General features: G+C 34.2%; 1 protein-coding gene across 2 annotated transcripts in view; it reads right to left on the bottom strand.

The window, feature by feature from the left end:
• Positions 1–1,720: 1,720 nt before the first annotated feature.
• The window catches only part of RBM17 (RNA binding motif protein 17), a 39,751-nt gene continuing 15,326 nt past the window's right edge, over positions 1,721–26,145 (bottom strand). For both annotated transcript variants that reach the window (XM_031938500.1, XM_031938501.1), the window contains exons 3-12: positions 25,950–26,066; positions 24,010–24,176; positions 13,208–13,305; positions 10,525–10,581; positions 8,228–8,369; positions 7,152–7,303; positions 5,893–5,966; positions 4,053–4,151; positions 2,118–2,190; positions 1,721–2,014 (exon numbers count right to left, since the gene is read on the bottom strand). In XM_031938500.1, coding sequence (XP_031794360.1) covers positions 1,911–2,014; positions 2,118–2,190; positions 4,053–4,151; positions 5,893–5,966; positions 7,152–7,303; positions 8,228–8,369; positions 10,525–10,581; positions 13,208–13,305; positions 24,010–24,176; positions 25,950–26,066 — 1,083 coding nt within the window. In that variant the 3' untranslated portion in view covers positions 1,721–1,910. The remainder of the gene's footprint in view (positions 2,015–2,117; positions 2,191–4,052; positions 4,152–5,892; positions 5,967–7,151; positions 7,304–8,227; positions 8,370–10,524; positions 10,582–13,207; positions 13,306–24,009; positions 24,177–25,949; positions 26,067–26,145) is intronic.

Raw genomic sequence — 26,145 nt, 5'->3', positions numbered from 1 at the left:
TTTTCATCTTTTTTCTTGTTGTTTGCTTGTATTTTGTTTTCTTTCTCGTTTATCTTTTTTGATCTGATTTTTTCTTGTACAGCACAATTGTGGAAATGTATATAGAAAAATTGCATATGTTTAACATATATTGGATTACTTGTTATCTAGGAGAGGAAGGAAAATAATATGAAACAAGGTTTTGCAAAGGTGAATGTTGAAAATTAGTTATGCATATGCTTTGAAAATAAAAAGCTTTAATAAAAAAAATAAAAAGTTGTTGTAAATAATGCAGTGTTTTATATATAGAAGAAAAAGTTAGAAACTTTGATTTAATTTTGAATTCCAGGGCTAACTGAATTAAAAGTAGGCTACTCACCTTTTTTGTCTAGTACTCACCATGGGCAATTTTCCAAAATCACCCAAACACAAAATAAAATTAAATTAAAAACATGAATAAAAGAATTCCAAAGAAATTTGAATTTTAATGCTTTATTAATATATATATACACAACAAACACAACAAAATATTTTTTAACAAAGTTTTTTAAATTGAGGCCATATCTCAAAATTTCAACGAATACTAGTGCAGTAGCTTACCTCCAAGACAGCCTTCTATTGTGTTATGGATCATAAAGCCCTCATACTCCAAAGTATTTCACAGAGCACTATCTAGCCTATCCTCATAGACGTTTTCTCAACACACATGAAAACTCAATGAAATAATCACCACCACAAAAACTGAAATATTACTGTTTTATTTATATGAACTAAAAACATCTGGAAAATTTTTTTAAAAGGCAAAAAATAGTTCTCAAACCTCCAAATAGGGTCTAGGGCATTAACCATGAGATCAAATAATGGGATTCCTTTAATCCCCTCCCTCCCCCCCCCGGATCCTATACTTCACATTGAAGAACAACTTAAAAAATAGAACATGGGTCCTGTCCCACTGCTGCCGCTTCTAGGGAAAGAGTAGTTTGCAATTTAACATTCTGGCAAACAACGAGAAGAATATAGGACCGTTATGTAATGGTATACTCCCGCTGAAAGTGAACTTAAAGTACTAACCATTTTACCAATTTCTTTTATCTGGCCCCTATTCTTTTTAATCCCTCTAAATTTGCTTTAGAATAATACAATACTTCCATAAGGTTGTGGAACTTTAATTCCTTGTTTTGAACTGAAGTAGATAATTTTGTTTAAATTTAAGCATTTGAATAATAGCAAAATCAACACTATAGCCAACCTTTTTTTGACCACAGAACAAAGGGTTTGCTCTTGTTGTATTTCACTACCCAGAGATATACTTAGATCTTTGGGGCAAAGACTAGGTCTACTGATTTGTACCAACATACAATAAAACCTTTCAAGCTTTTGTCTTGGCTTGAAAGAGATGATTCATTAAATCATTCTATATTCTTTTCCACTTTTCCCTTTGAATATTGAGGTTTTAAAAATTAATAGAAAGGTTTACAGGCTCCAAAAAGAGCAGACAACACCATTGGCAGAGACTGCCAAGATGATTCTTAGTTTTGGCTTTTTTTTTAATAGTGTACATTACTAAAAAGTAAAGGATCACATGTTATGATTGCCCTCCCCCCTTTTAGATCTTAAGATTTTCCAGAGTTCTAGATTCTAGCATGGTATTCAAGAATCATTTAGGCCTATCAATAAATTAAACAACCCTTTTAGGAAAAACAAAGAAACAATCAGAGAGGCATAGAGCTTTTTTTTTTTTTTAAAGGATTTTATACTATATAAAAAAACCACAAAATAAAAAAAAGGGTCAGTCAACATGAATTTTCGGAGTCCTTCCCAAAAGTCTCTGTACCCACTGGTCAAGCAGGCTTGCCTTCTTTCCTCTTTGCTTTCAGCCTAAAGGCTTACTAAGGATTGCCAGAGGTGATTTGTGCTCTGAGTTCATAAAATCAGACTTGCTCTGCCAGATCCAAGACTCTGAATTTATCCAAGTTGTAGAAACAAGCTTTCACTACCCGTCCACCAAAATACCTCCCATTCAGATCAACAACAGCTAGAATGCAAACAGAAAAAAAAGGTGATTAAATGCAAAGATGAAAATCAGTTGTTATTAAAAAATTCTCCAATAAATAATTTTGTTGTGCAATTTAATTTACCTTTAATTGCTGATTCAACCCTTTCAAACTCTAAAAATATTCGTACAGCTTCATCATCAGGAGCACCAGGAATCTGAAACAGAGATCAAATCATATTAGTAAAAGTTTCATATTCATATACGAAGAGTAGCCTACATATATAGAAAACTTCATGGTTTAACAATAATTAGCATTGCTCTAATACTTTAAGATTTGTAAAGCACTTTAAAAATATCATTTCATTTTATCTTTACAACCATCTTGAGAGGAAAGTGCCATTAAGTCTTATAAGTCACTTTCTTCACAAGTACCTTGTGAAATAGGTAGTCTATAGATGATTATCTCAATTTTATAAATAAAGACACTAAGGCTCAGAGAAGTTACATGACTTGCTCAGCCACACAATATGGGAAGGGCAAGACTCAATTCACCTTTGGACTCTAAGCCCTGGGGTTCAATGCATAATCACCCATGCCATCAAGGTATCCTACTTTGGCAATTTGGTAACCTATGGAAGGAGCAAGAGTGAGGACTTAAGGATAAAACTAAAGCTGAAAACTTGGGAAAGATGTTAGTACTCCTCAACAGTATGAGAAAAATTTGAAAGAGAAATTAGATTTTTGGAGAAAGCTAATGGGTTCTATTTTGGACATGCTGAATTGAGATGTCCATGGAAGATCCAGTCTGAAATGTCTTGCAGGCATTTAAAGATGTGGCACTGAAACTCAGGAGATGCTGGGACTAGAAAAAGACCAAAATGCACCCCTTTGGGAGTTAACTCCACAAAGGAATTTAAATTCATGGGAGTTGATAAAAGTCATTAAGTGAGTCAAAAAACAAAAACAAAAAAACCCTGCTAACTGAGCTACTTCCACTTCCACAGTTCAGGGCAAACTACGGATGATGAGCCCACAAAGAACACCAGACAAGATGTAGCTAACAGAACAAAGAGAGAGCAGCATCATGACAATGGAGAGGGAATATCCAGGAGAGCTTGGTCAATAGCACTACATGCTTCAGAGAAGTAGTAAACAAACAAACAAACAAATTGCCAAACTAATCCCTTGGCTGTAGAGTCGGAAGACATGGTTTTAAATCCTGATTCTGACACTACTTGTATGATCTTGAGTCAGTCCCTTAACCCCCATAGGTCTCAGTTCCCTCAACCCCCATAGGTCTCAGTTTCCTCCTATGTAAAGCAAGGTGCTCTAGTTCAGTTGGTCTGTAATATTGACATGTTGCTCTTCTGTTTAAAAACTTTTAGGGCTCTATGGAGCAAAATTCAGAGTCCAGACTGTCAGGCTCCCCCAGCATCAGGTTCCAGCTGACTTATCTGGGTTTCTGTTGTTGATCCCCTTCTCAGCTTCCGGGAATGTCATCTAGCCCTTCTCTCTGGGCCCTTCCCCTTTGTACACAGTAGCTAGCTCATAAACCATTAGTAGATAGCACACTGAACAGCAAGCAGCTGTCAAAGCACCAGAGTGTGGAAGGAACCTTCTATGTATTGGCTAATAAGGTGCATTTCTGTGGTTCTTGTTTTCCTAAGACAAACTGATCACCAAAGGTGGAGAATTTTTTTCCTCATAGCAAATCATGAAGAATATTGACTGGACTGTGGCAGGGTTGAAATCTACTTATCAATACAGGTAACAACCCAAAATATTTTCTCCATATTCAGTTTTATAGTATAGCAAGAGAACTGTGAGCAACACATGAAAAATACTCTTTTAAATAATTAGGTAGTAATTTACCTTGCCATCACTACTCCACCTACAGCAGAGAACAATTTGTTGAAGCTATGTTCTGGCAAAAAAAAGGTTGGCATAATAGTCCCTGAAGCCGCAATATAGGGGGAAAAGATGTCTGACTTGACTTAAAAGTTTTCCTTTCTAAATATTTTTCATTAAGTACATAAATGTTCTTAGGAGGATTAAAAAAAAAAAGAAAGGCCATTACTTCAAAAATTACACATTTTCCAACTTTGCCATATTTTTCACATTCTTCCTTGGTTTCACCTTCTAGATCTTCATCTACTTCTCCAGCACCCACCATGTTCTGCAAATCAAGGAAAAGAAAATCAATGATTATATGTCAAGTTGGATAATTAGCAGTATACAAATTGCAAAAGTTTTCTTAATGACAAATTTCCTATTTCAATCTCAACACAGGAAAATTTTCACCCCAGAAATATCTCATAGTTAATAGTTCTTTTAAAAAAATTAAAGGGATTTATATTAAAGAAAACACAGGTATTAGGTTAAAGAAGCTCTTATTCAGGCACTAGAATTCTGTATAGCCTTTACAGAAAAAAGAGAAATGTCAAAAATAATATTTTCTCCTGGTCTTTGAAACTACTGTACTTCAAAACATTATTATCAATCTTAAATAGAATAATTTCTACTCAATTTCAACATAAAAAAGTCCTCTTTAGAAATGCAAATTAAGACAACTCTAAGATACCACTACACACCTGTCAGATTGGCTAAGATGACAGGAAAAAATAATGATGATTGTTGGAGGGGATGTGGGAAAACTGGGACATTGATTCATTGTTGGTGGAGTTGTGAACGAATCCAACCATTTTGGAGAGTAGTTTGGAACTATGCTCAAAAAGTTATCAAACTGTGCATACCCTTTGATCCAGCAGTGTTACTACTGGGATTATATCCCAAAGAGATTATAAAGAAGGGAAAGGGACCTGTATGTGCACGAATGTTTGTGGCAGCCCTTTTGTAGTGGCTAGAAACTGGAAACTGAATGGATGTCCATCAGTTGGAGAATGGCTGAATAAATTGTGGTATATGAAAATTATGGAATATTACTGTTCTGTAAGAAATGACCAACAGGATGATTTCAGAAAGGCCTGGAGAGACTTACATGAACTGATGCTAAGTGAAATGAGCAGGACCAGGAGATCATTATATACTTCAACAACAAGACTAGATGATGACCAGTCCTGATGGATCAGGCCATCCTCAGCAACAGATCAACCAAATCATTTCTAATGGAGCAGTAATGAACTGAACTAGCTATACCCAGAAAAGAACTCTGGGAGATGACTAAAAACCATTACATTGAATTCCCAGTCCCTATATTTATGCACACCTGCATCTTTGATTTCCTTCACAAGCTAATTGTACAATAATTCAGAGTCTGATTCTTTTGTACAGCAAAATAATGTTTTGGTCATGTATACTTATTGTGTATCTAAGTTATATTTTAATATATTTAACATCTACTGGTCATCCTGCCATTTGGGGAGGGGTGGGGTAAGAGGTGAAAAATTGGAACAAGAGGTTTGGCAGTTGTTAATGCTGTAAAGTTACCCATGTATATATCCTGTAAATTAAAGGCTATTAAATAAAAAAAAAAAAATAAATAAAATAAAATAAAATAAAATAAAAAATCCATACTCTCAAAAAAAAAAAAAAAAAAAAAGTCCTCTTTAAAATCACATTGTGATTTTCAACAATTTGAGTAAAGGAAAGAAAAACAATCATTTTACAAGATCCTGCAATAACCAACCTCTTTCTAAGACTTGCATTTCTTTGTTAGTTTTTGAGTTCTCCCCAAACATTAACTATGATCCTGATTCTCCCGATATTCACTAACACCATAAATATAGCTAATGTAGTAATTTTGGTGAACGAAAATGCACTTGTAAAAAGTAAAAACAGTAAGCTATAATTTTTATTTAGATGATCCCTGGACATAAATTATGCAAAGGAAACAATTATTGTTTTTGTTCTTTTAAACTTGAACAATATTTGGAACAAAGCCAGACAGAAAGACTTACCCTTAGCAGAACCACTTTAGTAGGACATTTAAGGATCTCGGTTAATGGATTTGAATCTGATTTCTTCGATGCATCTGCAGCAACAAAATAAGCCAATATCTATGTTATCACAGTAAAAAGCAGTCAATTCTTGACATAATAAAACAACGCAATCCAACAATGAGCATTGTGTTTTTACAAATTTCACAGCTGCTTTGTTTTAAGAAATGCTTACTACAATGATTTTCAAAATGGTTTTCAAAGAAGGGTTTTTAATTGCTATTTGACGAGTTTTTATTTCACTTCCCAAAGTAGATCAAATGGCTTAGGATAAATTCTGGCTTGATCAAGTACAGAATGTTGCAAGCTTGACAAGCAGCCACTAGTTTCATATCAGTAACAGTTTATGGCAAGTTAATGACTGACTGCAGATTTTAATTACTTTATTGATAGTATAGCCTAAGGAAAGGGAGGGTTGGGAAGTTTAGAAAAAAAAAAAGGTTTCTAATTGCCTCATGATACTAATAGGATATTATGCCAGATATGGAAGTGGAATGGAACTCAAAAGCCATTTAGTCTAATTCCTCCATAAATCCTGGATCCTATTAATAATAACCCTAACAGTCACTGGGTTTCTGCCTTATCTCTACTAATGGGGAACCACCCCCAGGGGCAGTTATTTTTTCCATTTTTGAACAGCTCAAATGTTAAGAAGTTTTATCTTATAAGTAGTTAATGTCTCATTCCTTTTACAAGGGAATCTTTTAAATATTTAAAAACAATCCTAAAATTTGTCCTCTCCAGATTAAACATTCCATCTCCTGTACAACAACTTAATGTGTGGCAATAGTTTCTAGTCATATTACTGCCTCCTGAATACATGGAGTTACTCTTTCTAACAGCCTACAAACCAATTTCTAACAAAAACCTTTTTAAAAGAAATGGCTGAAAGAAGAAAATCTATGGTTCAGTTATCCTAATGTTTAGGGGTAGTTTATAAACTTAATAATTCTTAATGTTTCACTGAATTGCCATAGTCAAAGAATTCATCACTTGGTGACCAATTTCTCTGTAATGAGCATCTGTTCTTAGCTAAGTTGTGTCACAGATTATAGTATAGGAGGCACTAAATAAATGTTTATTGACTGACAAAAAAACTTTTAAAAAATTGTTTTTTTGGGGAAAGGTAAATAAAAATCTACAAACTGAGTGAATAGTTATATTCTTTCTTTTTCTCCTTGATATCTACAATTAAACTATCCTTTTTCAGGAAGACATACCTTTCTCTGTAGCATCACCAACAATGATCTTGCCACCTCGCTTACTTGTCTTTTCAACTGACAATGCTGTGCTCAATCCTTGCTCATGTTTTCCAAGACCCTGGCCTTCTCGGAAGCCGTACTTCTGCATGATTTTATGAGCAACGGTACCACTAGCAAGAGGAATAATGAAATGCATGATATCAATCAGTTCTCTTATCTTTAAAATCAAAATGACACCCAAAAAAATGGTAATAGTTCTGGCATATTAAAAAAGAAAACAATTTTAGGTACTATAAAAGCACATAAATATAAAGTTACCCTGGAATTCAGATGGCAACATAAATTGAAATATAATTATGAGATAATAATATAAGCTCCGAAGGGATTTGAGTAAACTAATGATTAATAGACATATAATGAATATTTAAGGGGAACTACATTTTTTAAGAATAAAAGTGTGATGAGTTAAAATCAACTAAGTTTCACATACTAACGTGAAGAAATTACAAATTACAAAGAAAACAGTACAAGATCTGCTAGGTCAATAGGACAAGAAAAAAAGTTCTTGTCTTGCTCTATTTATAATCCTGAAGATTCTAGATAAATTATACTTAACTTAAAATGTATAGTGTCTATATACACAATATATTAAAAAGAAATTAACAATTACCAGGCATGATTTTTATAATGAAAATGAAGTTAACACAACATAAAAAGAACTTAAATGTACAAGTTTTTAGACAAGATGACACGACACAACAAATTCACCAAGGGACTGATCTTTGAAGACAATATAGAACAAAAATAATTTTTAAAATTTAAATGGAATATTCCTTAACACCTTTATTCTAGATCAAAGATTTAAAGCTATAAAGGATGTTAGATCATCTATTCCAACCTCATTTTACAAATTATGAAACTGAAGAAAACATCTTCTGAGACTTGCCCAAGATCACACAGGTAGTTATGATTTGAACACTGTCTCTTGAATTTAAAATCCAATGGTCTTCCACTATTCCACACTGTTTCCACACTTAATGCTGCTCAAATTCATAAAATTTCTGTTTAGAAATGAATTCAACTAAAATAATTACCCCATATTAGCAAGGAAGGAATTACTGGGCCCTGTTGGGGATCGTGGTCTCTCTTGTTCATCATACACAGGGGGAGGAATAGCAGCTTTGGAAGACTGTGAACGAGGTCTTGACTCCTCTTCAAATGGAAACTCTCTGGGTACTGTTAGATAGAATGAAACAAGTTTACAAAGAGAAAACTTTGATGAAGAACTTATAGTTTTATTAAATTATTTTTTGTATTAATTATTTCAAATACTTATGTTTCATGCAGCTTCATGAGTATGTGGGGGGAAAAAAATAAAATCTCTTACATCTCATTCCCAAGATTTAGTGTATAACACAATAAAGAACAGCTACTAGGATCAAAATCATTCTCGAGACTACTTGTCTCCTTTCTTGCTTTACCCAAAATGAGGTAAAGTTAAGAAAACTGATTATCTAGGTAGTTCCACACTTATATATATAAACATGTACATCTGAAATAAAAGTGGCATTCTGATAGAGGCAGGAACTCCTATTCTTTTTTCCCCTATGCTAGGCCTACAGTTGTCAACCCTGTAACATTTTCTAATGCAAACCATAGAAATTATAATAGTGACTTGGAACTGGGGAGTCCTCACTCGAAAGTCTCAAATGTAATAGAATGTTTATGGGAAGAGGATATTAGGCTACTGACAGGGCTGAGGTATAGATAAAAATATTCATAATAGCTCAGGTTAGGACACTTAAAATTTATTTTCTCTAGAAATATGGTATATAAGTTCTTTGACACTATACTTCAGTCACATTAGAGGTTATAGGTCTTTATATTATATATATTATTGATTAAAGTTCTTTGGGGGACTGGCCTAAGAAATGTAAATTGGATTATGGTTAACATCTATGTCTAAGTGAGAAAATATATTCTAAGTTAAAACCCTTTTAGAACCTAATCCTTTTGGAAATTAGGGATTATCTTATTTTATTTTTGTAACAGCATTGCTTTTTAGTTTTATATGATTTTTCATTGTAAATGAATAATGTTTCAATTATACTAATTATAAGTTGAACAGTTTTGGCCTATGAATCTAACCACCATTTGTAATATTGTTTCTTTGGGAAAAGGCATTCCTATTTAAACAAATTGGATATAAAATAAAAATTTTAATCTATAACACAATTAAAGAAAACTTGGCTATAGGAGAGAAAATGTGATAAAATTCCAGTGGTCTTCTCTTCTAATTTTATATCAATCTACTGGCTCACACTAACTAATCAGACATATATTATTTAATAACTATGAATAAAATAGGGAGAATAATGCTTACCACTCGCTTACCTTCTCTTCCTCTTCCTAATAATTATTTTACATAGTGCTTTAAAGGTTACAAAGCCTTTCACACATATTATCTCATTTGATTCTCTCATAGCAAAGTTATACGACAATAGGTAATTATAACATACATGAACAAAAAATTACAAATTTACAGCAGGTTGAAATCTGAAGCTCAAGACTACATACCCACTCTTTGCAGCAATGCCTAACACATTAAAAAATATACAGAATCTCTTGTTCTAAATGTTATTAAGCAGAGTGGTTATACTCTATAATTCAATTTTTTGTGTGTCTAGGCTAGCTTAAAAAGCCTGGATGACTCCTCAAATTCTTTCCACCTCACTATAATTTTGTTAATGGAAGAGATGGAAAGTAGTAGAGATCTTCTGCCAGGTAGATTTAACAGTTCCAGGAACACAATGCCTTGAAATGAATAGTAAGGAAATTAAAAATCAAGTAAGCTTCTGCCACCTAGTGGAAGGTGATCTATACCACAATCTTCTATAGCAGTCAGCAGAAAAAGTAGCAAGGTGTAAATAATACAGATTTTTCTTAACAGTTCCTCAATTTGCAAATGATACAATTTCTAATATTTAAGTAAACATGTTAAGTCCAAATAATAAGCTAAAATAAAATGGACCTACTAAAGCACATTGTTGAGAACTAGACACTAGAAAACATGGAGAATATTTTTAAACCACATAAGAGACTGTACTGGATTTACAGTGGTTAAAGAAGCAAGAAAAATATGATGAAACTTCTATTACAGTGATTAAATATAGGAAAGTCTGGTTCTGTTCATGAGGTAAATCTAGAAAAAGACTGATTTGTTTCTCTTAATTGAGGGCTTTTATAGTTAAAATGCATTTAAAACAGGAAAATACCCTCTCAACTTTAAGAAACCCAGCTGACTTAAGCTAAGAATTTTAATCACTGAGTCTTAAGTAGCATTAAGTAGCATTTTTAGAAATGAATAAAGTCAAGAAATAGATCAACATACATTCTTTGTCTTTTTCCACGAGAGAAGTTGGTGGTGCAATGGCAGCACCTCCCATACCTGTAAATTAACATAAATTGAATTAATTAAAGGAATGGGGAAAAAATAAAACCATATGTTTCAAATTACTAATAAGAAAAATACAAATTAAAACTGAGATTTTATCTCGGGCCCCCAAAACCGGCAAAGTTGTATAGGAACAGTCAGGAAGAGAGGAACTGAAAGAAGACTAGCGCATTAATATAAGAGTTGGTAGACCTATGCAGGTCCAACCATTAGGAAAAATAATTTGTAATTAAACTAGAAAATCAAAATTCACACATTCTTTTACCTAGACAAAGATCACAGAGAAAAAGGCCTCATGTATATAAAACAATACTTTTTTTTAGGGCAATACTTTTTTTTTTTTAGCAGAGAACTGCAAAATGAATATACAATGCATGTAAATGGGTAAACATATTATGTTAGATGAACAGAATACTATTTACACAGTAAATGAGGACTCTAAAGATTTGAGGTCAAATTTAAATTCAGGTCCTTCTAACCCGAGGGCTGGTGCTCTATCTACTGCAATGCGCCACATAGCTGCCCCTAATCCTTTTCTTGGTAGAGAAATAGGGAGGCTAGCAGACCTGGTCAATGTATTGATTTATTTAACTACTTTTTGTTACAAAAGTGAGTTATGGAGGATGTGAACTGGAATTTGAAGTGGATTACAATGTTAGGTTTTTGTTTGTTTTTATTTTTTTGCTTTTACAGATCTTGAATAAAACTTATTTTTTTTCCCAGAGGCAATTGGGGTTAAGTGATCTGCCTAGAGTCACAGCTAGGAAGTGTTAAGTGTCTGAGACCCGATTTGAACTCAGGTCCGTCCTCCTGACTTCAGAGCTGGCGCTCTATCCACTATGCACCTAGCTGCCTCCTGTTAATTCTTTTTTTTTTTTCTTTAAAGAAAAAAATTTAAAAGACAGATTCCTCAAGACAATTCCATAATACTGCTTTCATCAAAATAGAAAAAATACCATCACCCAAATCTTATCAACACAAAAGTTAGAGAATCTAGTCTACAAATATCTAGTATATGCAAGCTACAGAGAATACAAAAACACAAACGAAACAGTCCTTTCCTCAAGGCAATAATATTCTGAGGGGAAAACTACATGTACACAGATAAGTAAATACAAAGTAACGGTGATTAAATGAGGGAATGCCAACAACTGGGAGGAGAATCAGGAAGAACACATGTAAAAGATGGCACTGAAGCTCCATTTTGAAGACAGCTAGTGCTACAGAGAAGATAAGGAATCTGGGGGGATAACATGTTTAAAGGCACTTAAGTGGACATAGTGAGTAGGCCAAGTGAAAGGAAGAATGCTTCGGGGAGTAATAAAGTGAAAAACAGTATATCTAAACCTTTTTACTTTCATAAGACCATTAGGTCTCACAAACAAACAAACCAGATCTAAAAGTATTAGATCACTATGATTTTTGCCTGTTTACTATCTATATAAAGAAAAACTAGCAGCCTAAGACAAAATTTGTAAATACCAAAACAGTTCTGCCTTTCACATTCTGAGGCATTCTAAATAAAGTGCATGATTTATTTGTAGCGCTAAAATACATTTGCTTTTATTGTTAATGAGACATTTTTGAAATGTCCACAGAAATGCTTCTCCAACACTCAAAATGATCAATCTAATTCAAATAAGGAAAAAAAACACCATAGCATATTCTTCCCTACTTCTTTTCCTCCTTTTGTACTTATAATCTTTCTCCTCACCAGAATCAAAAATACAGGGGGCATTTCTTATAGAGAACAGAGTTTACTAATTTTAAGTGTCCATTGCCTAAGAGTTTCTTATTTAACTGATTTTCCTGACTGCTACAATGTTTACAAAGTGGATTAGACTTCAGATTGAAATGCCATTTAATCATTTTGTGAGAAAACAGGCTACTCTTACTGAATTAAAGATCACCTTAGTTAAGATTTATCAACCAATATGTGACCCATGGTAGCAAAGAATTTGAAGACAGACCCTAAGGGAATATATGGCACATAGTAACCAGATGTTTCCATTAATGGCAGATATGACCATATGACATCCCCCTCCATGCCCCAGTTCAATATATAAAGGCTACCTGTTACCTTCCAAATTAAAATGGAAAGTTCTCTGCTAAAATTTTAAAGCCCTTCATAAATTGCTTCCCACCTTTCCAATTTCCTTACCATCCTTCTAGGTATTCTATGACAGAAATAACAGGCATCTTTGCTGCTGCTTACACATGATTCAACATCTCCCAAGTCCAAGTGTTTTCCCTAGCTTTCCCCATTCCTGAAATATTTCCTCCTCATTTCTGCCTCCTTGCTACCCAGGCTTCCTTCAAGTCATAGCAAAGTACTAAATCTTTTGGTCTTCCTTAATCTTAGTAACTAAGAAGTAATTTCTGAGACTAATCCGAATTTATTCTATGTCTTACATGTACAAAATTGTTTAAAATTGTCTCATATCAGTGGTTGTCAAATACTTGCTAAACTGAAGGTTACAGAGAAATACAGAAAAGGCACTTGCATATATGCATTTCACAAAGTTAATGAAAAGTCTATCTATATATAGGAAGTACTACAAAGAACACCAATCTAATTCAAGTAAGGGGAGGGAGGAAACAGCATTTTCTTATTCCTTACTTCTTTTCCTCCTTTCTCGTTCATAATCTTCATCTTCATCAGAATCTGGATCTGGTCGTCGCGAAAACCCACTAGCTTCATGCCTGTCTTTACGCCTCCTAAAAACATAACAAACAAAATGTTAATAAAGCCATACTATTTGGGTCTCCAATTAGAGGATTTATAAGCACTATGGGGGATGTTCATGTTTTAAGTATACTGGATTAAGTTACCTTTCAAGTTCCTTCAAAGTTATATTTTTGAAATCTAGATAAGTGTTGTTATGGAATTTACCTTAACTCGCTCTTAACCAACAAATGTGTGTGGATCCTCTATCAAAAGATCATAAAATGTTTTTTTTTTTTTTTTTTTTAATTGTATTTTAGATGTTTTGTTTTCAGATTAAATTTTTATTTGTGCAATGGCCTGGAATGTAAGAATGCAAAAGACAATTAAACAGTACCAATGTAGAATCCAAATGGCATCAATTTAGCATACATAATGTGAATACAATTTAATCAAAACCAAACCAAACCAAACACTATAGCTTTATCTTTTTAAATTAGTGAACTATTTTAGTACAGATAAAAAATGTTAAACCCAGGACTTATGAACATGTTAATATAGAAATTCTATATTTGTTGCTAGTAAAATGAACAGAATAAAACTTATAAATATCTTTTTTTTTTTTTTTTTTTTTAATTTAATAGCCTTTTATTTACAGGATATATGCATGGGTAACTTTACAGCATTAACAATTGCCAAACCTCTTGTTCCAATTTTTCACCTCTTACCCCCACCCCCTCCCCTAGATGGCAGGATGACCAGCAGATGTTAAATATATTAAAATATAAATTAGATACACAATAAGTATACATGACCAAAACGTTATTTTGCTGTACAAAAAGAATCAGACTCTGAAATATTGTACAATTAGCTTGTGAAGGAAATCAAAAATGCAGGTGTGCATAAATATAGGGATTGGGAATTCAATGTAATGGTTTTTAGTCATCTCCCAGAGTTCTTTCTGGGCATAGCTAGTTCAGTTCATTACTGCTCCATTAGAAATGATTTGGTTGATCTCGTTGCTGAGGATGGCCTGGTCCATCAGAACTGGTCATCATATAGTATTGTTATTGAAGTATATAATGATCTCCTGGTCCTGCTCATTTCACTCAGCATCAGTTCGTGTAAGTCTCTCCAGGCCTTTCTGAAATCATCCTGTTGGTCATTTCTTACAGAACAGTAATATTCCATAATATTCATATACCACAATTTATTCAGCCATTCTCCAACTGATGGACATCCATTCAGTTTCCAGTTTCTAGCCACTACAAAAAGGGCTGCCACAAACATTCGTGCACATACAGGTCCCTTTCCCTTCTTTATAATCTCTTTGGGATATAATCCCAGTAGTAACACTGCTGGATCAAAGGGTATGCACAGTTTGATAACTTTTTGAGCATAGTTCCAAACTACTCTCCAAAATGGTTGGATTCGTTCACAACTCCACCAACAATGCATCAATGTCCCAGTTTTCCCGCATCCCCTCCAACAATCATCATTATTTTTTCCTGTCATCTTAGCCAATCTGACAGGTGTGTAGTGGTATCTTAGAGTTGTCTTAATTTGCATTTCTCTGATTAATAATGACTTGGAGCATCTTTTCATATGACTAGAAATAGTTTCAATTTCTTCATCTGAGAATTGTCTGTTCATATCCTTTGACCATTTTTCAATTGGAGAATGGCTTGATTTTTTATAAATTAGAGTTAATTCTCTATATATTTTGGAAATGAGGCCTTTATCAGAACCTTTGACTGTAAAAATATTTTCCCAGTTTATTGCTTCCCTTCTAATCTTGTCTGCATTAGTTTTGTTTGTACAAAAACTTTTCAGTTTGGTATAATCGAAATTTTCTATTTTGTGATCAGTAATGATCTCTAGTTCTGCTTTGGTCATAAAGACCTTCCCCTTCCACAGGTCTGAGAGGTAAACTATCCTGTGTTCCTCTAATTTATTAATAATTTCATTCTTTATGCCTAGGTCATGAACCCATTTTGACCTTATCTTGGTGTACGGCGTTAAGTATGGATCAATGCCTAGTTTCTGCCATATTAGTTTCCAATTTTCCCAGCAATTTTTATCAAACAGTAAGTTCTTATCCCAAAAGCTGGGATCTTTGGGTTTGTCAAAGACTAGGTTGCTATATTTGTTGACTGTTTTATCCCTTGAACCTAATCTATTCCACTGATCAACTAATCTATTCCTTAGCCAATACCAAATAGTTTTGGTAACTGCTGCTCTATAATATAATTTTAGATCTGGTACAGCTAAGCCACCATCATTTGATTTTTTTTTCATTAATTCCCTTGAAATTCTTGACCTTTTGTTTTTCCATATGAACTTTGTTGTTATTTTTTCTAGGTCATTAAAATAGTTTTTTGGGAGTCTGATTGGTATAGCGCTAAATAAATAGATTAGTTTAGGTAATATTGTCATCTTTATTATATTTGCTCGCCCTATCCAAGAGCATTTAATATTTTTCCAATTGGTTAGATCAGACTTAATTTGTGTGAAAAGTGGTCTGTAATTTTGCTCATAAAGTTTCTGATTTTCCCTTGGCAGATAGATTCCTAAATATTTTATATTATCAGTAGTTACTTTAAATGGAATTTCTCTTTGTAACTCTGACTGTTGGATTTTGTTAGTGATATATAAGAATGCTGATGACTTATGTGGGTTTATTTTATAACCAGCAACTTTGCTAAAGTTGTGGATTATTTCTAATAACTTTTTAGCAGAATCTCTGGGGTTCTCTAAGGGTATACCATCATGTCATCGGCAAAGAGTGATAATTTGGTTTCCTCATTGCCTATTCTTATTCCTTTAATCTCTTTCTCAGCTCTTATTGCTAAAGCTAGCGTTTCTAATACAATATTAAATAACTTATAAATATCTAATGTTATGTTCTTTTACTTTGGATAAAAATGACTTATTTAGATGATGACATGCAATTTGCAGGGCTATTCCACTGAATTAGCATATCACTACATACACAGATTAGGCACTGAAGATAAATCATAAGCAGGCTCCATACTTAGAAAATATGTATAAAGGGGAACCAGATACAATCTTGGATCCTTCTGCTCTTTTGTGGAAGGGGGAGAAAAAAAAAAGATTTCCAATACAACCATTTTCATGGTGTCAGTGTTGGGTTGCAAATCTGACTAACATAATCTCTGCAGGATTAGTGAAATCAAAGTTGGGGCTAATTCAAAAATCAATAAGAGATCTGGTGAGGATTTTGGAGAGTAGTTTGGATCTATGCTCAAAAAGTTATCAAACTGTGCATACCCTTTGATCCAGCAGTATTACTACTGGGATTATATCCCAAAGAGATTATAAAGAAGGGAAAGGGACCTGTATGTGCACGAATGTTTGTGGCACCCCTTTTTGTAGTGGCTAGAAACTGGAAACTGAATGGATGTCCATCAGTTGGAGAATGGCTGAATAAATTGTGGTATATGAAAATTATGGAATATTACTGTTCTGTAAGAAATGACCAACAGGATGATTTCAGAATTACACGAACTGATGCTGAGTGAAATGAGCAGGACCAGGAGATCATTATATACTTCTACAACAATACTAGGTGATGACCAGTTCTGATGGATCAGGCCATCCTCAGCAACGAGATCAACCAAATCATTTCTAATGGAGCAGTAATGAACTGAACTAACTATACCCAGAAAAAGAACTCTGGGAGATGACCAAAAACCATTACATTGAATTCCCAATCCCTATAGTTATGCACACCTGCATTTTTGATTTCCTTCACAAGCTAATTGTACAATAATTCAGAGTCTGATTCTTTTTGTACAGCAAAATAATGTTTTGGTCATGTATACTTATTGTGTATCTAAGTTATATTTTAATATATTTTAACATCTACTGGTCATCCTGACATTTAGGGGAGGGGGTGGGGGGGTAAGAGGTGAAAAATTGGAACAAGAGGTTTGGCAATTGTTAATGCTGTAAAGTTACCTATGTATATATCCTGTAAATAAAAGGCTATTAAAAAAAAAAAAAAAAAAAAAAAAAAGAGATCTGGTGAGGGATTTGTTATCCCTCACAAATGGGACAGAAAAAAGTCCACTGGTCCTTTAAAAAAAGCCTAAAGGAAGATCCCCAAAACAGAATATGGAGAGGAACTATAGAAGAACAGAGACAAATCATATAGGTAAAGAAGGCACAGATGAATTTTGAATGTAGAGTATGCCCACACTGAGAGCTCACAGATCTATTATTTAGGTGTACTTCTTCTATTTTAAAAAAACGCAAATAAAATTAAACTCTTACTACAACTTTAAAATGTTAGTTGTGAAGAAAAAATATTATTATGACACAAGAAAGGAAAAAATGCCTCAATACACACACTAGGAGTCACATTCTAGGGGCTGCTGGGGATCTAATTCTGACCAGCAGAATAGATCCCTTCATGTGAGAGGATGATAACGATACAGGGAGACAGAGTCATCTGTATCCTCTTGACGTCTCTCCTCTTCCCTCTTGCCTCCAATTTCATTCCCAATTCGTCTCTCCTCTTCCCTCTTGCCTCCAATTTCATTCCCAATTCATAAGCAACATCTGCATCAGTAAAAGCTGATGTGCAATTCCTTCAAGTATGTTATGAGTCACAGCTATGGGGGCTTTTGGAAAACTGACCTGTCCCCTTCACACTTAGGCATGATCCCTAACACCCCAATACTGATTGATATCACTTTCAAATCACAAATCCCTAATGCTGCACTCCACTCCAAGAGTTGGTCTCCTAAGCAAAGCAATATATACCCCATTTCTCTCTATCTCTGTTCTTTTTCATCCACACCCAGGCCTCATTCTGCTTTAATGCAGAAATGTCCAGGTTGGCTGCAAACTTGGCTTTTTATTCTAAAATGCAAATTAATGTTACTTTTATTTTTCATGTCCCAAGGATAAATCATCTATTTGTATTTTCCTAAAGAATCTAAATGGGGGGAGGGGAAGGAGGGAAATAGCAAGAAAAGGAAAAGATCATTTTTACTGCCTTTTCTTGTTGTTGATAGCATTTAGAAAAATACAAGCCCTTGGAAATTCCTGGTGAAGCTGTATGCTTATTTCAGCAATAATTCTGATTATGAAATTTGAGTTATATTTCCCATCAAACCAGAAATACATCTTGCTTGAGGACCAATAGTTGGTGGTATTGGTAAAGGAAAAAAGGCAGCTCAAACTTTGAGGCCCTCAGAAGAAAATAAAGGGATGAAAGATTTCAGACATAGACTGATATGTATCCTTGCAACTTAGAATGGCAGGAACAACTTTTATCCTCAAGGACTCCTTACTCTAGCCCTCTACATTATTTTTTATTTTTTACCCTCAGAGACTGAATCCTCTTAAGAAAGGTGATATTGTCAGTTACTATTCAACCATTTCTCTTCAATGATCATACAATGTTGGAGCCAATATGACAAACATTACAGGAAAAATTGTGAATTTTCAACTTATTCCAATTCCAAAGTTGGTCCCTAGTCTATTATTGTTTCTAGATTCCATTCCTCACCATATTTATTAGATCCCCATCCTGTTAAAGCCCTTGGTGAAGGACCCTAAGAACATAAACTACTAGTTAAGATCAAATGATCTCCTACTTCTATGGCCTGGTAGATGAGGTGAGGGGGGTTAACCCCACTGCCAGGACTGAAGAATATGTTTCTGGTGTTTTAAAATGGAACTGTGAATATGTTTTTAAAAGAAATATTATATACCGTGCTCAGATTCAGTCTATAACAAGATTCCTCAGGTATACTAAACCGAATAGCTTTTTTTTTTTTCCACTGAACTGAAAACAAATCAGAAATTACACTGTTTATTCCAGAAAATGTATTGAACTCGAAAATTATTTACAAACTTTCATAATATAATCCATTTGTAAGTTTTGAACTGCCTATACTAGATTTCTGTGTTCCTATACAAAATATTTTTTAAAGTATTTGCTGTTTTGTTGTTTTTTGAGTCAGGCATGACCACAATCTGCAGAAGTTTTCATTAATATATGTCTGGCTAATATTTGTGTTACAATATCTCACTGAAAAAACAACTGATCTGGAAAATAGAACCAGGAGAATTTATTTAAAAATTATTAAATTATTGGAAAGCCATGATCAAAAAAAAAGGGCCTAGATATCATCTTTCAAGAAATTGTCAAGGAAAACTGCCCTGATAATCTAGAACCAGAAGGAAAAACAGAAATGGAAAGAATGTACTCATCATGTCCTGAAAGAAATTCCAAAATGAAAACTCCCAGAAATATTATGGCTAAATTCCAGAGCTCCCAGGTCAAGGACAAAATACTGCAAGCAGTCAAAAACAAACAATTGAAGTATGGTAGAATCACAGTCAGGATAGTACAAGATTTAACAACTTTTACATTAAAGGACTAGAGGTACTCCAGAGAGCAAGAGCTAGGATTACAACTAAGAATTGTCTACTCAGCAAAACTAAGTATAATCCTTCAGGGGTAAAAATGTACATTCAATATTTCTGAAACAAGAGACCTTTTAGGCATTCCTGACGAAAACCTCAGAGTTGAATATAAAATTTAATTTTCAAATACAAGATGCAAAAGAAGCATAAAAAGACAAACAGGAAAGAGGACTATGAGAGCCTTAGGGGGAAGGGTGACAATATGGGATTTGCAAATATAAACATTAAATCCCTCCTGGAGAAAGCAAGCAATCCCATAATCCTAGGTCCTCTGATCTCCAGAATGACCTATTTCAAGCCCTCTTTAAAGTAGGCTTCATACTTCAATTGTTTGTTTTTGGCTGCATTTTGGCTACATAAAATTTGGCTACAATATTCCTGGGAATTTTCCCTTTCAGGAGATGATCAGTGGATTCTTTCCATTCTTATTTTGTATTTTCCCATCTGGTTCTAGAGTATTGTTATATCTTTTGATCATTTATCATTTGGGGCATGGCTCTTTTTTTTTTTTTTTTTTTTTTTTTTAAATAAATTTGACTCAGTTTTCTCTATTTTTGAGAAATAAGGTCTTGTAAGAGAAACTTGCTTTGCAAATCTTTTTACAATTACTATTGCTAAATGTATTTCCCACCTTCCAACTCCCTTATTTTTTCTCTCTCTCTCTTCATCCTGTACCTCCTAAAACTGTTTTGGTACTGATTTCCCCCCCCCCCCCCACCCCTTTCCATAGCCCATTTCCCTCCTACTTTCCTGCAGGATAAGGCAGATTTCTACATCCATATTGAGTATGAATGCTACTTACTCTTTGAGCCAATTCTGATGAGAGTAAGGTTCCCTCACTCTTCTTTTCCTCCTCCTCTTCACTGTTAAAAAGTTTTTTCTTGCCTCTTTTTTACAGTAGATAATTTGCACCATTCTACCTCTCCCTTTCTCTTTCTCCCAGGACATTCTTTTCCCACCCCTTAATTTCATCATTTAAAAAAAAGGTTATCACTTCATAGTCAACTCATACCTTTGCCCTCTGTCTATATATATTCCTAACTGCCATAATAATGAGAAAGTTCTGAGTTACAAGTATCATCATCCCATATATGAATGTAAATAAATAAACCTTAAGTCTCTGAAGATATCACTTTGCTGATTACCTTTTTATGCTTCTCCAGAGTTCTATATTTGAAAATCAAATTTTCCATTCAGTTCTGGTCTTTTCATCATGAATGCTTGAAAATCCCACCTTTTCCTCTGAAGGATTATACTTCATTTTGCTGGGTAAGTGATTCTTGGTTGTAATCTTGGCCCCAATGTTCTCTGGAATATCCTATTCCAAGCCCTCCAGTCCTTTAATGTAGAAGCAGCTAAATCTTGTATTAACCTGACTGTGGCTCCACTAAACTTGAACTGTTTCTGGTTGCTTGCAATATGTTCTCCTTCATCTGAAAGTTTTGGAATGGGGCTATATAGTATTTCTGAGAGTTTTCATTTTGAGATCTCTTTTAGGAGGTGATCAGTGAATTATTTCCATTTCTATTTTACTCTCTGGTTCTAGAATACCAGAGCAGTGTTCCTTGATCATTTCTTGAAAGATGATGTACAGGCTCTTTTTTTTTTTGATTATGAAATTTCAAGTAGACCAATAATTTTTAAATTATATCTTTTAGATTTTTCACTTATTATTTCACTTTTTTGGGGGGTGGGGTGATTTGCTTTATTTTATTTTGATTTCTCATAGTCATTAGCTTCCATTTGCTCAATTCTTTTTAAGGCATTATTTTCTTCAGTGAACGTTAATACCTCCTTTCCCAATTGGCCAATTTTGTTTTTTAAGGCATTCTTTTCCTATCAGCTTTTTGTATTTCCATTTGCACCACCCGATACTTTTGTTAATTTTTTTTCTCTGTCTTGATTTTCAAAACCCCTTTTGAGCTCTTCTATGGCCTGAGCCCAATTCTTATTTTTCTTGGAGGTTTTGGATATAGGAACTTTGATTGTTTTTATCTTCTGAGTGTGTATTCTTGTCACCATAATAACTTTTAATGGTCAGAAACTTTTCCTGTTGTCTGCTCATTTTCCTAGTCTATTATTTGGCTTTTAACTCTTTGTTAAAATAGGACTCTGCTCTCCAGGGTGGAGGGTGCACTATCCCAAGCTTGAGAGGTCTTCTGCAGCTGTTTGCAAAGATTTTTCTGGGTACTAGAACACAAGAAGTCTTTTCTATCCTGGAACTGTTAGGAGTGTCCCTGCCCCACTATAGCTGTAAAAGCTAGTGTGTTAATGGGCCGTTTTGCTGATTCTGGGGCTGGGACTGGGGCTGTGCTGAGAATACATACTTGACTCCCATCTTATTGCCCTAGAGCCTCTCTGCTGACCTTCCAAGTCCTCTCTAGTGTCCCCAGGCTGAGAGGTCCAGAAGCTTCCAGCACTGCTGCCGATTCAGAGGCTCCACCTTGTTGATCCTGTGGCCTGGGCCTGGGTCAGGGCCAGAGCCGGGTCTGAGTCTGTGCTAGTGTAGTTTGTGCTAAAATTGTGCCTGGGGATCCCATCCTGGTTCCACAGACCTTTTCTGCTAACCTTCCAGGTCGTCTTTGGGATCTCCGAGTTGTGAGGTCTGGAAGTTACCAGTACTGCCGCTGATTCAGAAGTTGGGCTGAGTCAAGGGCTGCACAGGTGCAACCTATGCCAGGATTGGCTGTCAGAGACCTTTGCTGCTGACCTTCTACACTGTCTTCAACTGGAAAATGTTCTGTTTTGCCTTTTTGGATGTTCTTGACACTTTAAAAATTGTTTAGAGTCATTATTTAAAGGAAATTGGAGTGGTTTGGGGCAGAATTTGGGCAAGTTCCTGCCTCTACTATGCCATCTTGGCTCTGCCTCTCTCAATTCTAATTCTTAAGGGACTGTTTTCTTCGGAGCTTTTTTTATACTTCTTTTTCCATTTGGTCAATTCTACTTTTTAAGGAGTTTTTTCCTTCAGTCAATTTTTGTGCCTCTCTTTCCATTTGGTCAATTCTGCTTTTAAAACTTTCTTCTGACTTCCCATATCTCTTTTACTATTCATCTTAGTTTGTTTTTTAAGGTATTATTTTCTTTAGCATTTTTTTATGCCTTCTTTTTCAAGCTTTTGACATGTTTTTCACGGTTTTTTGTTTTTGTTTTTTTTTTTTTTTTTTTGGTATCACGCTCATTTCTCCTCTCAATTTTTCCTCTAAATCTCTTATTTGATATTTAAAATCCTTTTGAGCTCTTCTATGGCCTGAGACCAATTCTTATTTTTTCTTGCAGGCTGTGGATGTGGAACCTTTGATTTCGTTATCTTCTGAGCATGTGTTTTGATTTTTCTTGTCATTCTAATAACTTTCTGCAGTCAGAATCTTTTTCTGTTGTTTGCTCATTTTGCCAGCCTATTACTTGACTTTTAACTTTTGTTAAAAGGGTTCTGTTTCCAGGGTGGAGCATGCATTGTCCCAAGCTTCAGGGGTTTGTTCAGCTGTTTTCAGAGAGACTTCTAGGGACCTGTAAGTTTTCAGATCTAAGAAATCTGAGGAAAGATATGCTTTCTGCTCTGGAACTGTGACGATAGCTCCTGTGATCATGTTTGCTAATGCTACTTCTCACGCTGGAACTATCACCCAGGAATGTGATCCAGATCAGTGCATGGGCAAAGCAATGCTTCCTTGATGCTAGCAAAAAGACCCTGTAGCCTTCTGCCCAGTTGTTCAGTCTCCCCTTACTGTTTGTAGGCTGAAAGCTCCAAAACTTCCCACTGCTTCTGATGATTTAGTGGCTCCCAAGACCGCCTCCTGATTTGCTGTGGCCAGGGCTGTGTTGGCACAGGATGTGCTAGACTCTGCTTCACTCTCCCTGTTGCCCTCAGTGTGACAAATCTTTCCTGTAGACCTTCTATGCCGTCTTTGGAGGCTGCAGACTAAGAGGTTTGGAAACTGCCACTGCTGTTGCTGATTTAGTTGTCAGAATAATTTAGATTGTACTAAAACTGTTAGTCTAATTTATTTTGTACAAAATCCATATACATGAAGAAACTAAAATCCACTTGAAGATAATGACAATGACAAAGATTGATTGGAAATTTAAGTCTAATTCTGTCTACCTTACCATTTGTACTAATCTTTAAGACAACAATTAAAAAAATTATGACTAGAAAATAAATGTCTTGATGTGATTACTCTGATAAAGAGAAAATAGATTTGGACATTATAGTTCATGCCTACAAACTCATATTCCAATTAAAAATACAAAAACTGTGGATTATTTTAAAATCCAAAGTAGACTAGACTTACTTTTCTCTTTCTTCAATCTCTTTTTGCCTTTCCAGCTCCCGCTGTCTTTGGCGTTCCTCCCTTTGGCGTTTTACTACTTTCTCATAATCATTAGGAAACATGGGATCATATTCATCAGCTAATGGAATCAAAACTTCTCCTGCAGAAAATCCACTAGGCACAGGATCCTAAGGAGTCAAAATTCCAAAGTGAGGTACCAGAATTATATTATGCAACTGTCACCCATCCATAATGCTCTATAAAATTTTTGGGGTAAACTACCAGAAATAAAGAGAAAAAGGAAAGAAATGCTTTAAATATCATAAATTTCTTTTCAAAGGAGCTAGTGTGATAAGAGTGAATTGGATTTGCATTCAAAACCCAGTATTGCATACTAACTCTGCCACTAAATTATGTTACTTCACTTTATCTGATAAGTCACTTCATCTCTCTAGGCCCATTTACTCATTTGTAAAATGATAGAGGTTTACTACATGAGTATTTAACTCACAAATTATTCAAATCATTGCCTACATAACAATAAATAATTTTATAATACAACATTGAGAAATTAATGGAAAGGAAATGATTTTTTTAAAAAAAATCCTACATTTCACCCCAGAAAGGCTACAAGTTTCATGTAAATGGGTGTGATTCCCTTCCTATCTATAGCCAGTTGTGTCCTCTAAGTTTTGAAGTCTGATGATCAAATTTGGTATATCTAGAAACTGAAACCATTATTTAAGATGAAGCTTATTTGTGCAATACTATATGATGGAAATGAAACAGACCTACTTCATAATATAATTCCTAGAAATCCTTTGTAAATTACCTTTTCCTTCTAGTACAAAAATTTAAATCTGCCACACTAGAGATCCTTAGGGGAAAATCATAGAAAATTTCTATGATTTTCCCCTAAAAGGATCCCAAATGGCTTTTACTAATAATTATTCTTCAATAATATTTTTCATTAAACATAGGATGGAACTTAGGGTCCTCAAAAAATTAATTCACTGTTTTAGTGCAAAACAACATGATTTCAATACTAAAAGTTAAACTTGTTTTTATTTGCTACTTTGTAAGGAGAACAAGTTACAATATAAAGGGTTACTTTAAAGGCATATTTTGTATTTAAAGAACAATTGTTATAATGATTTAACATGATGTGAATGCAATCACAGATCTAAAATCATAATCTTTATCAGATTACTCAGGCTAACACTTTTAAATTGCATAATATATAATAAATAAATTTTCTTATCTTCTAAGACCATCTATTTACATAAATGTAATCAGAAAAACAGGAAAATCCCTTAACATGTAAAAGGAATAAACAATTCTTTAAATGGATTTAAGTGAATCTAAAAGACTTAAAAACAAATTATATTTACACACACATACACACACACGTATGTGCATACATATATACACACACAAATATGTATATTGCTATCTTTTCAGCCATTAAGGTAGGAAAGAAACTACTAAACAAATAATTTTCATACTATAACTATCAAAGGTAACCTGGCTATATACATAGGCATGCTGAAAGTGCTAGTATGAAGGTGGGTGTTAAGTATTTGTCATTAAAATCTGACAAAAAAAAAAAAAAAATTCAATGTTTTAACTGAGTTGATCCTAAGTACACTAAAGAAAAGCAATAAGGATTTAATTTTAATTGAAACAGGAAAGAAAATGTAAATACCACAATTCATAAAATATCAATTATTGAATATCATTAACTGTATTAATACAACAGCAGTCAGATGTGCTGATGGTTAGAAAGATTGTGAATGTAAAGGAGCTTTATAGGTGACCTTGTTTATATCACTAATTTATTTAATTTTTATATATACTGTGTCTGTCACGTGAAAAATGTGAATAAGAATTGTTTTAAAGAAATGTTAATGACAACTTTAAGTATGGGTTATTTAGTATTTCTCCCTATGAGCTGGTCTTACCTTTAAGCCTGCTGCTACATGAGGTGGGGTATCTACAATCTGCCGGTCATCTGAAGAACTCCCTCGTTTCAAATCAATCACTGGAGCAAGGACTGTACTTTGTTTTGTCCTCTGACTCTAAAATCAAAGACAGATATCATGAAATATTTGCTGAAATTTCAAATTTGAGTTCTTACAATTAAAACAATATGTTTTT

This window comes from Sarcophilus harrisii, chromosome 5 (genome assembly GCF_902635505.1).
Source record: "Sarcophilus harrisii chromosome 5, mSarHar1.11, whole genome shotgun sequence".
NCBI lineage: Eukaryota > Metazoa > Chordata > Mammalia > Dasyuromorphia > Dasyuridae > Sarcophilus > Sarcophilus harrisii.
This window is presented reverse-complemented; position numbering and strand designations above follow the sequence as displayed.